Source organism: Cyanistes caeruleus, chromosome 29 (assembly GCF_971803275.1).
Source record: "Cyanistes caeruleus chromosome 29, bCyaCae1.hap1.1, whole genome shotgun sequence".
Taxonomy (NCBI): Eukaryota; Metazoa; Chordata; class Aves; order Passeriformes; family Paridae; genus Cyanistes; species Cyanistes caeruleus.
Window position 1 is genome coordinate 2,151,178 of NC_141729.1, and position 16,697 is coordinate 2,167,874.

The following is a 16,697-nucleotide window of genomic DNA, read 5'->3' on the forward strand; positions in this document are numbered from 1 at the left end:
ACCTAAAGCTGGGATAAAACCACCAAACCTGGGATGAAAACCCCCAAATCTGGGATAAAATCCCCCAAAGCCAGGATAACCCCAAACCTGGGATAAAAACCCCAAAGCTGGGATAAAAACCCAAAACCTGGGATAAAAAAACCCCAAATCTGGGATATAAACCCTCGGAAGCAGCTCATTCTGAGCACAGACCCTGTAGTTTTTATTCCAAAGGATCCCAGAGCAGAAGGAGAGGAAACGGGACCAAAGCCAAGGACAAATCCAGAACCAGCTCCTGGATCTGGAGCTCAAGTGGGAGATTTGGGGTTAGAAACCCCCAGCAGGAAAAAAAATCAGCTGTGACAGCGACATTTTCCCAAAGAAGCATCCAAGAAATTCAATTTAGTTCTCATTTTGGTTTTGATTTGATTGCCAGCTTTGATCTCATTCGTAATATAAATTTTATTCTCAGTTTAGATTCCATTTTCAGTTTAGATCTCAGTTTTAGTTTCATCTCAATTTTGGTTTTGATTTGATTCTCAGTTGAGATTTTTCCAGTTTAGATCTCATTTTTAGTTAAAGCTCATTTCCAGTTTTGATCTCATTTTCAGCTTAGATTTTATTTCCAGTTCAAGATCCCATTTCCAGTTCAGATCTCATTTCTAGTTTAGATTTAATTTCCAGTTTAGATTTAATTTCCAGTTCAGATCCCATTTCCAGTTCACATCTTCCAGTTTAGATTCAATTTCCAGTTTAAATTTCTTTTCCAGTTTATATTTAATTTCCAGTTCAGAACTCATTCCCAGCTCAGATCCCATTCCCAGCTCAGATCCCTTTTCCAGTTTAGATTTAATTTCTAGTTCAGATCCCATTCCCGGCTCAGATCCCATTCCCAGCTCAGATCCCATTCCCAGCTCAGATCCCGTTCCCAGCTCAGATCCCATTCCCAGTTTAGATCCTGTCCCCAGCTCAGATCCCTTTTCCAGTTTAGATTTAATTTCCAGTTCAGATCCCGTTCCCAGCTCAGATCCCATTCCCAGTTCAGATTTAATTTCCAGTTCAGATCCCATTCCCAGCTCAGATCCCATTCCCAGTTCAGATCCCGTTCCCAGCTCAGATCCCATTCCCAGCTCAGATCCCATTCCCAGCTCAGATCCCATTCCCAGCTCAGATCCCATTCCCAGTTTAGATTTAATTTCTAGTTCAGATCCCATTCCCAGCTCAGATCCCATTCCCAGCTCAGATCCCATTCCCAGTTCAGATCCCACTCCCAGCTCAGATCCCATTCCCAGCTCAGATTTAATTCCCAGTTCAGATCCCATTCCCAGCTCAGATCCCATTCCCAGTTTAGATTTAATTTCTAGTTCAGATCCCATTCCCAGTTCAGATCCCATTTCCAGTTCAGATCCCATTCCCCGCTCAGATCCCATTCCCAGTTCAGATCCCATTTTCAGTTCAGATCCCATTCCCCGCTCAGATCCCATTCCCAGTTCAGATCCCATTCCCCGTTCAGATCCCGTTCCCAGCTCAGATCCCATTCCCAGTTCAGATCCCATTCCCAGTTCAGATCCCATTCCCAGCTCAGATTTAATTTCCAGTTCAGATCCCATTCCCAGCTCAGATCCCATTCCCAGCTCAGATCCCGTTCCCAGTTTAGATTTAATTCCCAGCTCAGATCCCATTCCCAGCTCAGATCCCATTCCCAGTTCAGATCCCATTCCCAGTTTAGATCCCATTCCCAGTTCATTCTCCTTTTCCCAGCCCTTCCCATTCCCACTCCAGGCCGTGCCCTGCGGGAAGCTCCGAGCTCTTTCCCGGCGGTTTTGGGTTAAATTCTGTGCCTGGATTCCAGCGGCATCCCGAGGCTCTGGGAGTGAAATCCTTGGGATTTGGGCAGGAGGCGCCCTCGGGGGTGGGGGCATTCCCAGCTTTGAGGTGGAGAAAGGGATTTTTGTTGCTGGATAAGAGCAGGGATGGGAACATTTTGCAACAGCGGAGAGGAGCTGTCCTTCCCTGCTGGAATTCGGGATCCTCGGCAGCTCTGGGACACCAACGGAGCTGGAGATAGCAAAAGTTACTTTGAGACAATTCCAAAGCCATGGCTCGGCCTCCAGAGCAGAGGAATTCTGATATAATTCTGATACAGAGAGAAAAATCCCTGACTCCCGAGTCTGCCTGTGCTCCACTCCCTCTCCTCCCTTCCCTGGAATTTCCCCCTGGAATTTTTGCTTCCTCTTTGCCCTGGAGCTCGAAGGATTCACGAAGCAGAAGAGAAATCCCGAAAAATCCTGTGGGAAAGAGAACAATCCGGGCAAATTCCCATTCTTTATTGTCTGCCTTTCCCTGCTCCAGGAGGGAATGGGAGCGCCGAGAATTTCACGGGAAGAGCAGGAATCGGAGGAACATTCCTGGAGCTTCCCAGGGAAGAAACCTGGGGTGGATTTTCATTCCAGGAGATGAAATCTGCTCCAGCAGAGCTTTGCTGAATTACTCCAGCTGAGAAAATCCATTAAAATGAATTTAAGGAAATATTCAGGAAATATTTAGGGAAATATTCCTTAATATCCAATATTAAGGATATTTTCCATCTAAAAAGGGAAACAATAAAGGAAATCTCCTTTATTCCCACACTTTTCCCATGGAATTTATGACAATTTCAGTATAATTCATTTAAAAAGTTACATTTTTGGTATTCTCTAAGTGCAAATGGGATTTTTTCCCCCTAAAAAACAACTCGTTTGGATCATCCTGGCGTTGTTCTGGTGACCCAGCTCCGGGAATTGCGCTGATCAATGGAATTCTGGCTTGGAAAAATCCGGCTCCAAGCCCTAAATTCCAGTCTCAGCCCGGATTTGCTGCTCTGCAGCTCGGGCAGGGCCAACACCCGGATATGCAAAACTCGTCTGTCACTGCCATTGTCCCCAGGGGTGGCACCTCCAGCACCTCCGGGATCTGGGCACTTCCAGGGATGGGAATTCCCTGGGAATTCCCACAGCCTTGCAATCCAACACTGAATTAAATGGAATTTTAAGGTCAAATTTTAGGTTTTTGGCGGCCCGGAGAGGTTTGTGCTGGCTCTGAAAATCCCACAAACAGCCCAGATTTAAGGGAAAAATGATATTTTCCAACGAAAAACGCAGTTTTTACCAGAAGGGGGTGCAGCCACCCGGGATTTGGGATTTCCAGGGATGAGGCAGGCACGGATTCCCTGGGAATTCCTGAAGCATTGCAATAAAATAAATGAAATACTATTAAAATTTGGGAGTTTTCCTTTGGTTCTTTCAGTGTTAATGAGGAGTGAATTTTATGCTGCCGCTGAAATCCCTCTGGATTGAAGGAAAAACCGGATATTTCCCACCTAAAAAATACATTTCTACCCAGCCACTCAAGAATTCCAGGTGCCCTCAGCTCCAAACCTCATCCAGCCTGGATTTGGGCACTTCCAGGGATGGAGCAGCCACGAATCCCCTGGGAATTCCCAGAGCGATCAAATTTGCAATTAATTGAATGCAATTAATTAATTGTTATTAAAATTTGTGGCTTTTTTTTTGTTATTCCAGTGTTAGTGAGGAGTGAATTTTGACCTGCCAATTCATCTGCTCTGAATTTAAGAAAAAACTGGATTTTTTCCTCCCAAAAAAGCCGTTTCTACCAGGAATGACTCCAGGAATTCCCATAATAAAGCCAAGGCAGGTAAGACCAGGTGTCCTCAGCTCCAAACCTCATCCAACCTGGATTTTCCAGGGATGGAGCAGCCATGGATTCCCTGGGAACTCCCAGAGTGATCAAATTTGGGGCCTTTTCCCATTCTTTCAATGTTAGGAAGGAATTTGATGCTGCCACTACAAAACGCTGCCAGTGAAATCCCTCCCCTCTGGAAATAAGGAAAAACCGGACATTTCCCACCTAAAAAAACCCATTTCTACCAGGAGGGGCTCCAGGAATTGACGTAGTACAGGCAGGGCAGGTAAGGCCAGGCTCCCCTGAGCGACAGCAACGACATTCCTGGGAATTCTGGCGGATCCTGGTGCGAGTCCAAGCGGCTCATCCCGGTCACCACCTGTTTCCTCTTGGTCTTGTACCTCCTGTTCTGGAACCAGATCTTCACCTGGGTCTCGGTGAGCTGCAGGTGCCGCGCCAGGTGCGCTCTCTCCGGGGCTGACAGGTATTTCTGGTGGCTGAATTTCCGCTCCAGTTCGATCACCTGGCTGTGGGAAAAGGCGGCTCGGGAACGTTTTCCCTGCCTGGGAGGCTGTGGGTGCACAGTGGAGGTGCAGTCGGACAGGAACGGCTCCATGGGCGCGTCTGGGAAGGGAAGAATTGGGAATGAACCGCAGGGAAAAATCCTCGCGCCGAGAAAAATTCCCGCTCTGGGAGAAAAAAAGTTCTTGCTGGGGAAACATTCCTGATTGGAAATTACCAGAATCGCTTGGTTTTCCCCCTTAGAGAGAGGGGAAAGTTCCCATTTTCTTGGGAATGTTGTAATTTAATGGTGTGGGAGTCAAACAGGGGAGTTTTGTCTTCCTAAATCACAGGGTTTAATTCACATCCTTCTGAATTCCATAGGAACTGAGATCCAAGGGGTGGATGGGAATAGGGATTGGGATCGGGATCAGGATAGGAATAAAAATAGGGATTGGGATGGGAATAGGGATAGGATAGAAAAAATATCCCAAATAAAATAGGATAGGATGGAATAATATTTCAAATAAAATAGAATAGGATAAAATCCCCAAAAAGGGATATTTTCCAGTGCAGTGGAGGCCTCCCTAAATCCCAAGGTTCTGTTGTTATGTCCAAAATGCCATCAAAGGGATTTTTTGGCAGGATCCGTATCAAGTCCTGCTTTGGAGTGTCCTGCCGTGACTGGGGGAAAACCAGAATTCCCAAAGGAAATAAATCCTCAGGCTCCTCAGTCCTGCAGGGAAGGGCTAGTGGGAAGTGGGAGTAGCTCAGGGCAGACTGCATTCCCAGATGCTGGAGAGCATCGGGAATGAATCCTTCCCTTTTCCATCCCAGAACTCCAAGGCAATGCCAAGCGATTTTAGGGCACTTTTAACCCTTTACATCTCAAACTTCAGACCTGGCCTTGGATCTCCGACTAATTCCTGATGGATCACTGGAGTCAGGAGCCAGGAAGGTTCTGAGCTCCCAGGAAATCTCACCCATAACGGCTCAAACCCCTCAGTTAAATTTATTTTTGGAATTAATCCCTCTTTGTGCATTATCCGGATGGAAATCGGCCAATTCTTTGCACTTCTGGTCATTTCTCAGTTTATTTTCTTAAGGTGTGAGTAGAAGATCAAGGGCAAAAAACCCAAGGGATTTAATTCCCAGCTTTGTTGGTTGTCCCTGAAATCTTGGAGTTTTCAGGTAGAAATTTCTGTTCATAGGATTGGGCTGTAAAGCCAAAATTCCCCTGGTGGAGCTGTGGGAGTGAGAGCTGCAGAATTCCAAAGGGATTTGGGGCTGTTTGAGCAGGGAAAGGCTGAGTCCCCTCAAAATTTTGTGTCCCAAAATCCTGTGTCCCGCTGGGATTTGGGGATGCTGCTCCTCCCGTTCTGGGCAGCCCCTTCCTGGTGCCTTTTCTGGGATCTGTGTTAAAGGGAATGTTTTTTCCAAGCTTTTGTGGAAATGCATCCAGTGGGTTTTTAGGGAATGTTTTAGGCAGACTCCAAGCTTGGGGTCCTTCAGGCACCGGGGGAAGATTTGAACTCTCTGAATTCCTTCTGCTCCCCCTCGGATTCTCCTGGAGCTGAATCCAATCTCTGGCTCCAGCAGCTGGGTCTGGATCCTGCCCCTCGACTGACCTGAGCTCAGACATTCCTGATCCATTCCTGATCATTCCTGATCATTCCTGAGCCATTCTTGATCATTCCTGACCCATTCCTGATCATTCCCAATCCATTCCTGATCATTCCTGATTCATTCTTGATTCATTCTTGATCCATTCCTGATCATTCCTGATCATTCCTGACCCATCCCTGACCCATTCCCTATCCTAAACACAAACATTCCCAATACATTTTTGATCCATTCCTGATCTACTCCTGACCCAAGAACGGACTGTCCTGATCCATCCCCGATCCATTCCCAATCCATCTCTGATCCATCCCTGATCCATTCCAAATCCATTCCCAATCCATCCCTGATCCATCCCTGATCCATCCCTGATCCATCCCTGATCCATTCCCTGTCCCAAGCACAGCTATCCCTGATCCATTCCCGATCCATCCCCGATCCATCCCCAATCCATTCCCAATCCATCTCTGATCCATCCCTGATCCATTCCAAATCCATTCCCAATCCATCCCTGATCCATCCCCGATCCATTCCCAATCCATCCCTGATCCATCCCCAATCCATTCCCAGTCCATCTCTGATCCATCCCTGATCCATTCCAAATCCATTCCCTGTCCCAAGCACAGCTATCCCTGATCCATTCCCGATCCATCCCCGATCCATCCCTGATGCATCCCCGATCCATTCCTGCTCCCCTCAGCCGGCACCTCCCCGTTACCTGTGTCTGGTCCCGGGGGTGTCCCAGAGGCTCCGGGAGGCTGGGGACCCCCGGGGGGGAGCCCCGGTGCTGGGCTGGCCCCTCCGCGCTCCTCGCTGGCCGCTCCCAGCTCCGCATTCCCCCCGCTCCCGGCGCGCTCGGGCTCGTCCCGAAGGATGTCCTGGATGAGGAAGGACGTGCGGGGCCTGGAGGGGCCGGCTCGGGGCTGCGGGGCTGGCCCGGGGGAGCCGCTCATGGCCGGGGGGGTGCGGGCCGAGCTCTGCCCCGGTCCCGGCCGCTCCCCGCCGCTCATGCCCGGCTCCTGCGCCTGCCGGGGCTCGCTGCATCCCCTCCCCTCCCGCATTTATCCCGCCGGGGCCAAACCTCCCGGGGCTGATTGGAGAGCCCGGCACTGTCTACGCCCTTCTGCCTCCCTCCGGCTCTGGGGCCGCTGCCTTCTTCCTCCTCCTCCTCCTCCTCCTCCTCCTCCTCCTCCTCCTCCTCCTCCTCCTCCTCCTCCTCCTCCTCCTCCTCCTCCTCCTCCTCCTCCTCCTCCTCCTCCTCCTCCTCCTCCTCCTCCTCCTCCCCCCTAGGGATCTGTGGGGTCACAGCCGCCCCTCAGCGCCCCCGTCGCTTCCCTCGCGCACAGATCCCTCCGGATTTGAAGACAAGGATGTGGATTTGGGGGTCACAATGCGTCCACCCTGGGGTTTTTTGGGAGACCATCGTCGGAGGATGTTCTGCATCCATCGCCCCGCTGCCAGCTCTGCTTCTCCTCCCTGCTCTACGTCCCTGAGCCCTTTGGGAAAAAGCTGCTTTCAGGGGGAAAAGAGGAGAAATAAAAGGGTTGGGTGGTTTTTTAAAAGTATTTTGAGGGTTTTCCTCAAATGCCTCCACTTTGAGCGTGTCCGAAAACGGGAAAAATGTCCAAGACGTTTTTGGAGCTTTGTAAAGCCGCTCCAGCGGGAGCTTGGGGATGATTTAAAAACCAGGGAGAGCAGCTCCAGAGGCAAATCCCGGCATGGAAAAGGCTGAAAGTTTAAGCCTGAAATTCAGACTAATTTCTCAACTCATTTAAGAAGCCTGAACACCTTTTACAACAAAGTCTTGTGCACCCAAAAGGAGCAAAACCTTCCCAAATCCAAGGAAAACCACGAGTGGAGCTGCCCACTCGAACAGATCCTTTCCTGAGGATCTGATTTATTTGTGGCTGTTCTTCCAGAGTTTCTGTTTGGAAAACAACCCCAACGGCCTCCCCAGACGTGGGGAGCACGGGATTAAAAATCCACTTTGGCAAATCCATCTCCTGGGGAGGATCCCGTAGGAGCTCTGGGGATGCGGATGAGCAGAATCCCTGGGAATTGCGGGCAGTTTATATTGAAATAAATCTATAAATCTCGAAATATGAATTTATCAGTGACCTCCTCCAGCTCTGTTGTCTCCATACTCCTTTCCCTGCTGGAATATCAGCCCCGATCCTTTCCTTTATTCCTTTCGCCCAAACCCAGCCCCTTCAGCAGCAAAATCCGGGTGGTTTTTTTTACCCTTAAAAAGGGAAACAAAAGATTTCCCTCAAATCCCCTGCGGACTTTGTTGATTTTAGAGGAGGTGTTTTGTTACAGCCGCTTGTGCAAACGTGACCCAAACTCGGCTTTTCCAGCCCTTTTCCCTTCCTCAGCCTCTGGTTTGGGAATTATCCCCCCCGAACTCACAGAATTCTTGGAAAAGCTCAGGAGCTCCAATGGCTCAGCCTCGTTTTAGGCGGAGAAAGGGAATTTGGGAAGAGTTAGGAAGGAAATGGGAATATCCTGAGCTGGAAGGGACCCACAGGGATCATCGAGTCCAAATCCTGGCCCTGCCCGGGACAATCCCAACCATCTCACCCCGTCCCTGAGGCTCCTCCAGATCTCACGATTCCCATTTCCAGGCTTTTTTTCCCCAGAGGGAAGCAATTTCCTTCCTTGATTTCTGCTTTTATTTGGGGGAGTTTCCTGGGGTTTCCCTCAGTTTGCTGCTGAACCTCCAAGGAAAATTCTCAATGTTCGGGATTCCAGGTGAGCCCCCGCGCTGGGATCCCGGAGCTTTCCCCAGCGCCAGCAGCAATTCCCAGGGCAGGGAAAAGGGAATTCCCTGTGGAATTGCGGAGGGAAGGACCCTGTGGAGTCCCGCGGCTGCTCCAGAGCGGGACGAGATCCCTGAGAGAGCGAGGATGGATGGAGGGGAGGGAAGGGGCAGCGTTCCAAAAGCCTTGGAGCCGCAGGAATCCTCTGTCCCTGCCGGGGATCCTCCGTTTGATGCCGGTGCCTCGGGAATGTCCCATTTGGGAAGTGATGGAGCGCCGGAGGCTGAGCGGGATCAGAGAAAAAAGCTTTAATTACCTCCCTTTGGTAAAAAACTTCGGCTTTTCCCAAATGCAGCAGGATAAGGATCTGTCGGGAATGGAGTGGGAAGAAACGGGGAACAAAACTTTGGAGAGGTTAAAGCTTGGGAATTCCCGATCTTGGACTACAAGGTGATTTTTGCTTGGATTATTAGAATTTTATTTGATTTTTATTTTTCTTTGGCTCAGGTTTGGATGCTCAGGTGCAAATTGTGGATGGGAAAATTCAAAATACAAAGTGAGAAATGGCAAGAGAGCGAGAACACAATTTCACCGATTTGTTTTTATTTGCAAATAATAACAATAATAATAATAGGAACAATAATATAAATGATAAAGGCAGGAATTGATAACTATGCTGAGAGTTATTAAGAGAAACAAATCAGAAATAAATCTAGAAATTACAAGAACTCAAAGCATTAAATATCGTCCATAAAAAAAAGCTCGGGAATGTGCACGGAATCTGTTTCCCAGTTATCCTGAGGAAGAAAAACCAAGTCCTGGTGGCATCCTAGGGGAGCAAATCCCTTGGGAGCAGGAAGACGCCAAATTATTGTGTGTAATAATAAATAATTTATAATTGTTGGGTGCTCAAAGCCTCAGCGCTGAGGCGGCAGCGTCCCCCTCTCTCCGCTCCCAGGGATGCGGTGGGATTGTCCCGCTGTCCGGGCCGCCAGGAATCCTTTGGATTTGGCTCCTGTCCCGATCAGGGCTTGGCTCTGGAGCTTTCCCGGTGCCTGTTCCGCGCTCACCTCCAGCTCCCGGCGCTGATTCCCTGGGCCTGGCGCTGGGCAGGGCCGGGGGCGGCACTGGGGGGCACCCCTGGGTACGCCCCCCCGAACCGCGCCCCGAAAGCGGCGCTGCCGTGGCAGGAGCCGTAGGAAAAAGGGCCTGGAATGGCGCAGGGCGCTGGGAAGGGCCGGGAGCCCCTCGGGCAGGGCTCCCCATCCCGCACCAGCACCGGCACCGGCACCGTGCGCGGGGACAGCGCGGGCAGCGCCGGGCCCGGCCAGCGCTCCTGCCGCTGCCTCTTGCTCTTGTAGCGCCGGTTCTGGAACCAGATCTTCACCTGCGTGGGGCTGAGCTGCAGCTGCAGCGCCAGCTGCTCCCGCTCGGGCCCGGACAGGTATTTCTGCCGCTGGAAGCGCCGCTCCAGCTCCAGCACCTGCGCCTGAGAAAACAGAACGCGGGGCTTCCGTCGCTTCTCCTCGGCCTCAAAGGGCCGGGCGAGCGGAGATTTTCCTGCGGCAGGGAGAAAAAGCGAGCCAAGTCAGACCCAAACACAGCTCTGTTCCCGGCCAGAGGGCGTTTCCAAAGGAAGGATCAAACTGGGAATGGCACCCCTTGGGAATAGGATGGAGTAGGGCTGACAGTTCATAATGTGAAGGCTGGTACTTGGTAAATTTAATTTTAATTTTCTCGGGGTGTTTATTGAGAATTCAATAAAATTCACATTTTAAATATATATATATATATATATATTTTAAAGAATTAGGCTGTTACACGAGTTCTGGATAAAACCTCCTTTTTTCCCCTCCTAATGACACCTCTGATGTTTTGGGGCTGCCACCGTTGTATGAGGGGCACAAGGAAAGGGGGCACACGGCAGGTTCGAGTATTCCAGACCCCAAATCCCCTTTTCCCACTATCCTGCTCCACAGGGATGGGATCCAGACCTCCGGCAGGATCTGCCTCCAGATCCAGGGAAGGAGAATCCCACATTTCTCTGAATTTTGGCAAAACAAAACAAAACAAAAAACCGAAGGGGCTGCGAGTGCAGGAGGGGAAATGGTTAAATCGGAGAGGAGTTGATGTTTTTTGGGATTTCTGATTTGTTGGGATTTTGTGAGGCTGAGGAGCAGCGGGGATCAGGTCCAGCCCCGGCTGGGATGTGCCTGAGACCCTGGCAGGCAGTGCAGGGGATTCGGGAATTCCAGGGGAAGGGAAGGCTCTGGATGAAGGTGTGAAGGGGACAGAATCCTGCCCGGTCCCTCTCCACCTCTCCCCCTCCGTTTCCCAGTTTGCCCAGTGCTCCCACTCTGCTCTCACTGGTTTTCCCGTTTCCCCGCTCTGCGTGAGGGAAACAGGAGCAGAGCAGAGGAAACTTTGGGATTTCAGCTGCGGGGAGAAGCTCCGGGGCCAGCTCCGGTCCTTTCCAGGGAATCCTCCGCGCTACCGGGGCCGGGCGGGTCCCCAGTGGGGCCCATCGAAAAAGGCGGCGATGGGCAGGAAAAACCCCTCAATATCCCAAATTCATCCCCAGCTCCATCCACCCCCCGACCCGACCCTTCTCCCCGAGCTGCGGGGATGTGCGGCGGCGCCGGGATGCGCCAAAAACGCCCCAGACAACCGCAAAAAAACCCCAAACCAAACCAACCGGAGGGGAAAAAAAACGGGCAGGGAAGGGGAAAAAAGGAGAAAACCGCAACGCTGCCCTCGGGATCCGCTCGGGGTCCCCCCGGTATTTCCTCCGCAGGGTCCCGCGGGCACTTACGCTGCCGCGGCTCCTCCTGCCCGGCGGGGGCTGCGCGGGGTCCCGCGGGGGGCTGCAGGCTGAGGATGTCCCTCACCGAGAAGGGCGTGGGCAGCATCCTCGGGCTCGGGGGGCTCCGAGAGCTGCCGGCTCCGAGTCTCCTTCTCCCTCCTCGCTGCCTCCCGCAGCCCCTTCCTTCCCCGCGTGTTTTCAAAACAAGGGAAGCGGGAAGGAGCGCAGGGAGGGGGGCAGGGGGCTTTGAGCTGAGCCGCAATAAAACGAATCGAGTCCATTTTAGTTCCATTAAGGTCACATTAGCGAGCGGCTCCGCCAGATAAGCGCTGATAAGGAGCGCAGACCACCAAGCTCCTGCGGGAGGGGAGGGGACGCTGGGACAGGGACGTGGGGACAGCTCCGGCTCCCAGTTACCTCCCAGTTTGTCCCAGCGCTTCCTCGGCTGAGCTGGCAGAGCCTCGCCTGGTACCCCGTGGGACAGCGGGGGGGTCCTGGGGAGCCGCTCGGGCAGTGGGGTGATGCTGGGCTTTATCTGAGCCCAGGGAGCGGCGATTTCAATTAAAATTCCTGGACGGCCTCAGAGCTGGTGTTCGCTGATTGCCCTGACAGAGCCCAGCTCGCTCCGGGGCTGGGCCGGTGCCTCCCGCTCCCCAAAACCGGCCCGGGAGGGGAGGCTGAATAAATAAACTGCCCAAAGCAGGCAAGGAAGTGAGGGGCTGCAACAGGAGGGAAAATAAATACAGTGGCTCAAGGAGAAAAGTGCTCGGAGTCCCCCCACGGGTCGGTCCTAATTCCTGATTTTTCCAGGGAATTTATTTCCTGGTGATTCCAGGGCTCATTCCCAGTCCCTGGGTGCGTGGGTTTGGCTCCGGGTGCTTTCCCAGCCGTGGCACATCCCTGCTCGTGGGATCATGTTGAACGCATTTTCCAGCCCGAGCCTTTCCGTGATTCCATGATTCCTATTTTCCAGTGTAAAGAGGGAATTTGGACCAGACGTATCACGGGAATCGTGGAGCTCACCTCCCCAGGGCGGGTTCAGGCTCGGGCTCAGCATCCCCTCAGCATCTCCTGAATCCTTTTAGTGGGGGAAGTCCAGGCCCTGCTCAGTGCTTTCTCTCCTCTTACATTCTCCTCTGAGAAACCATTTTTTGCCATTTATTTTTGTATAGTTTGCTCCTTTTTTTTTTTCCCTCATTGCTTTTTTTACCATTTCTTGCAATTTTTGTCCCTTTTTTTGTATTTTTTTCTTTTTCTTTTTTGCATCTTTTCGTTGTTTTTTTTTTTTTTTTTTTTTTTTGTGGGCCATTTTTTGCCATTTTCTGGTTATTGCACTTGCAGCCCACTCCCCAAAATTCCCAGTCCCACAGAGGAACGAGGCTCCTCGGGCTGGATCCTCCTCCCTTTCCAGCCCTTCCGCTGCTCCAAACACCCTCCACAAATCCAGGGCTGCATCCCGCTCACATCCAGCCTTTTCCCTGTGCCCGGCGGGATTCAGTGCCACGTCTGGCCGGTTTGTTGGGTAATTTTACACCTCGGCTCGCTGCTGCGGGAGGCGGCCGGCGCCGAGGTGAAATGCTTGGCTGGGATCGAGACGAGCAGGAGGGAATTGGGGGAAGTGCCTTTATCCGCCCCTGATGACTCCGGGATTAATGCCCGCTCTGGCTTTGGCGCTCGGGACCCGCAGACAGACGAAGTTGGCTCGTGGAGGGATGGAAAAGGGATTTTTACCGCGTTCCAGGGTGGATTTGGGGCCGTGTGGCTGCCCCCATCCCTCTCCGTGCCCTCCCTTGCTGGCAGGCGGCCTCTGGAGCATCCGGAGCCTTGGGTGAGGCTCCCAAATCAACTGGCAGGTGCTCCTCGGCCGGCTGGTGCTGAGCCCTCCTGGAGCCTTTCGGTGCTTTTCCCACCCTTCCCGAGGGAGTCAGATCCTTCCCAAGTGTCATCCAGGGGGTCTCAGGCCCTTCCCGAGGGGCTCAGACCCTTCCCAAAGGGATCAGACCCTTCCCGAGGGGCTCAGACCCTTCCCGAGGGGCTCAGACCCTTCCCGAGGGGCTCAGACCCTTCCCAAAGGGATCAGACCCTTCCCAAAGGGATCAGACCCTTCCCGAGGGGCTCAGACCCTTCCCAAAGGGATCAGACCCTTCCCAAAGGGATCAGACCCTTCCCGAGGGGCTCAGACCCTTCCCGAGGGGCTCAGACCCTTCCCGAGGGGCTCCGACCCTTCCCGAGGGGCTCAGACCCTTCCCAAGGGGATCAGACCCTTCCCAAAGGGATCAGACCCTTCCCAAAGGGATCAGATCCTTCCCGAGGGGCTCAGACCCTTCCCAAAGGGATCAGACCCTTCCCAAGGGGATCAGACCCTTCCCGAGGGGATCAGACCCTTCCCGAGGGGCTCAGACCCTTCCCAAGGGGATCAGACCCTTCCCAAAGGGATCAGACCCTTCCCGAGGGGCTCAGACCCTTCCCAAAGGGATCAGACCCTTCCCGAGGGGCTCAGACCCTTCCCAAGGGGCTCAGACCCTTCCCAAAGGGATCAGACCCTTCCCGAGGGGCTCAGACCCTTCCCGAGGGGCTCAGACCCTTCCCGAGGGGCTCAGACCCTTCCCAAGGGGATCAGACCCTTCCCGAGAGACTCAGACCCTTCCCAAAGGGATCAGATCCTTCTCGAGGGGATCAGACTCTTCCCGAGGGGCTCAGACCCTTCCCGAGGGGATCAGACCCTTCCCGAGGGGCTCAGACCCTTCCCAAGGGGATCAGACCCTTCCTAAAGGGATCAGACCCTTCCCGAGGGGCTCAGACCCTTCCCGAGGGGATCAGACCCTTCCCAAAGGGATCAGACCCTTCCCGAGGGGCTCAGACCCTTCCCAAAGGGATCAGACCCTTCCCAAAGGGATCAGACCCTTCCCGAGGGGCTCAGACCCTTCCCAAGGGGATCAGACCCTTCCCGAGGGGCTCAGACCCTTCCCAAGGGGATCAGACCCTTCCCAAAGGGATCAGACCCTTCCCAAGGGGATCAGACCCTTCCCAAGGGGCTCAGACCCTTCCTAAGGGGCTCAGACCCTTCCCGAGGGGCTCAGACCCTTCCCGAGGGGCTCAGACCCTTCCCAAGGGGCTCAGACCCTTCCTAAGGGGCTCAGACCCTTCCTGAGGGGCTCAGACCCTTCCTAAGCGCTTCCCAGCGCTCCGGGCCGGAGCCTTTGTGCAGGACGCTGCCCGCGGGGAATTTCTGGGGAGAAACCTGCGAGGATCCATCCCAAGCGCCCGTAAATCAGCGGCTCCCCCAGACGGGGTTTAATCCTGTTAGGGCTCTCCAGAACCATTACTCCTCTTTCTAACCAGGTTAGGTGGAAGCGGGACCGGAGCATTTCCATGGCAGCCGCGTGATCCCGCTGTATCCGATTTCGGGAGCTATCGCTGGGATGCATCAGCAGCTGCCACGGCGGAGCAGCATCCGAATCCCTGGAAATTGGAATTTCCCACATCCCCCCCTAGTTCTGCCCGATTTTGGGTTTTTTTTTGGTCGAGAGTGAGGGAATAATGGGAATATTGACCCTGGCAATAGCAGGAGTGTAAATAAGGAGTGTAAATGGGAATACTGACCTTGGGAATAAGGGGAGCACTGAGCGAGGTGGATGCAGAGGGGGCTGCAGGCACAGAGCTGAGCGTGGGCACCTCCGAGGAGTTTGGGGATGCTCTGGCACAGCTGAGATGAGGCTTGGAAGGGTTTTCTACACCCTCTGCTCCTCCCCAGCTGCTTTCTGTCCTTCTCCATCAGCAAAATAACGAAAAAGTGGAGAAAATGGGAGCGAGAAGGAGCTGCAGGGAGATGAGGGGAAGGAGATACCCTCTCCAAGGTTTTCTAATAAACATCGGGGAGAGGGGGGAAGTAGAAAAAAATCTTTCATTTCAGAATCTATGGGATAAAAATATGGAATTTTAGTGCATTTTCATGGAGAAGCCGCTCCGTGGCTCTGGGTGCAGCCACCCCCCTGCTCTGCTGGGTGTCAGGACACCGTGATGAGACTGGGACAGGCTCTCATCTCCTGGGTCCATTTAATCTCTTTTTTCCCCCGTTTTTCCCATTTTGAGCACTTCCCTCGTGCTCTCCATCGCTGCTCTGTTCGGCTGGGTGTTTTCCTCATTTCTGAACTTATTATTCCTGGATTTTTTGGAGCTGTTGGAATCAGGGGGATGAAGGGGACGCAGGGTTTCTCAGCTGCTGCTCCTGCTGTTTCTGCTCCCGGCAGAGATTTTCCGTGCCGGGGTTTAGGGATTCAAACCTCAAAGCAGATCTGGAATCGTGAGCGAGCAGTGCCCTCTGCTTGGCCAGCCGGGACCTGCAGCTTTGTTTCGCCTACAAATTCCCAAAAGTGAGGATTGGAAAGGCTGAAAAATCCCTGCTGTGCCCCTCCAGCCTCGAGCAGGAATTGCTGATTTTTTGGGGCTGGAAGATAAAATCCAGGAGAGATTAAAAGTGCCCTGAGTTATTTATAAACGGGATTATTTCGGGAATAATTCGGGTTGGGGGAGGGAAGGAAGTGCAGAAGGAAGGAAGTGCAGAGGGAGAGGGGGAGGGAGGCAGGGAGGGAGGCAGGCGGGAGGGAGGGAGGGAGGGAGGGAGGGAGGGAGGAAGGAAGGAAGGGAGGAAGGGAGGAAGGGAGGAAGGGAGGAAGGGAGGAAGGGAGGAAGGAAGGAAGGAAGGAAGGAAGGAAGGAAGGAAGGAAGGAAGGAAGGAAGGAAGGAAGGAAGGAAGGAAGGAAGGAAGGAAGGAAGGAAGGAAGGAAGGAAGGAAGGAAGGAAGGAAGGAAGGAAGGAAGGAAGGAAGGAAGGAAGGAAGGAAGGAAGGAAGGAAGGAAGGAAGGAAGGAAGGAAGGAAGGAAGGAAGGAAGGAAGGAAGGAAGGAAGGAAGGAAGGAAGGAAGGAAGGAAGGAAGGAAGGAAGGAAGGAAGGAAGGAAGGAAGGAAGGAAGGAAGGAAATGCCTGAGGAGGATCAGGAGCCTCGGGGGCTGTTGGGACACGGAGCCATCGGTCAGCAGATGGCACAGGAGCTGTGCTGAGCTCCTGGAAAAAAAACGGGATAAAAACCCTGGAGTGCGGAGCAGGCAACTGGCACAGGTCCCTTCCAGCCTCGCCCGCATCTCCCAGGAATTCCTGCAGGGGTCATGGCTTGGAGCTTCCCAAACTCGTGGTGGGAAAGGCCCAGTTCTGTCCCCTCAGAGAATTTCCTCATCCCTGGAAGTGTCCCAGGCCAGGCTGGGCAGGGCTTGAAGCCACCTGGAACAGTGGCAGGGGTGGCACTGGATGGGCGTTAAGGTCCTTCCCAAGCCACATCATTCCAGAATTCCACAATT

At 53.0% G+C, this 16,697-nt stretch overlaps 2 protein-coding genes across 2 annotated transcripts; both read right to left on the reverse strand.

Moving 5' to 3' along the window:
* Positions 1–178: 178 nt before the first annotated feature.
* Positions 179–6,790, reverse strand: NKX3-1 (NK3 homeobox 1). The gene is made up of 3 exons (XM_086865600.1): positions 6,500–6,790; positions 3,886–4,284; positions 179–2,037 (listed from the first exon to the last, which is right to left on the reverse strand). The coding sequence occupies exons 1-2, from the start codon at positions 6,732–6,734 to the stop codon at positions 3,902–3,904; spliced, it is 618 nt and encodes a 205-aa protein (XP_086721726.1). The 5' UTR covers positions 6,735–6,790; the 3' UTR covers positions 179–2,037; positions 3,886–3,901.
* A 2,816-nt stretch (positions 6,791–9,606) lies between these two features.
* Positions 9,607–11,449, reverse strand: NKX2-6 (NK2 homeobox 6). Its single transcript, XM_086865354.1, has 2 exons — positions 11,353–11,449; positions 9,607–10,100 (listed from the first exon to the last, which is right to left on the reverse strand). Exons 1-2 carry the CDS (start codon positions 11,447–11,449, stop codon positions 9,607–9,609), a joined length of 591 nt encoding a protein of 196 aa, XP_086721480.1.
* Positions 11,450–16,697: the final 5,248 nt, after the last annotated feature.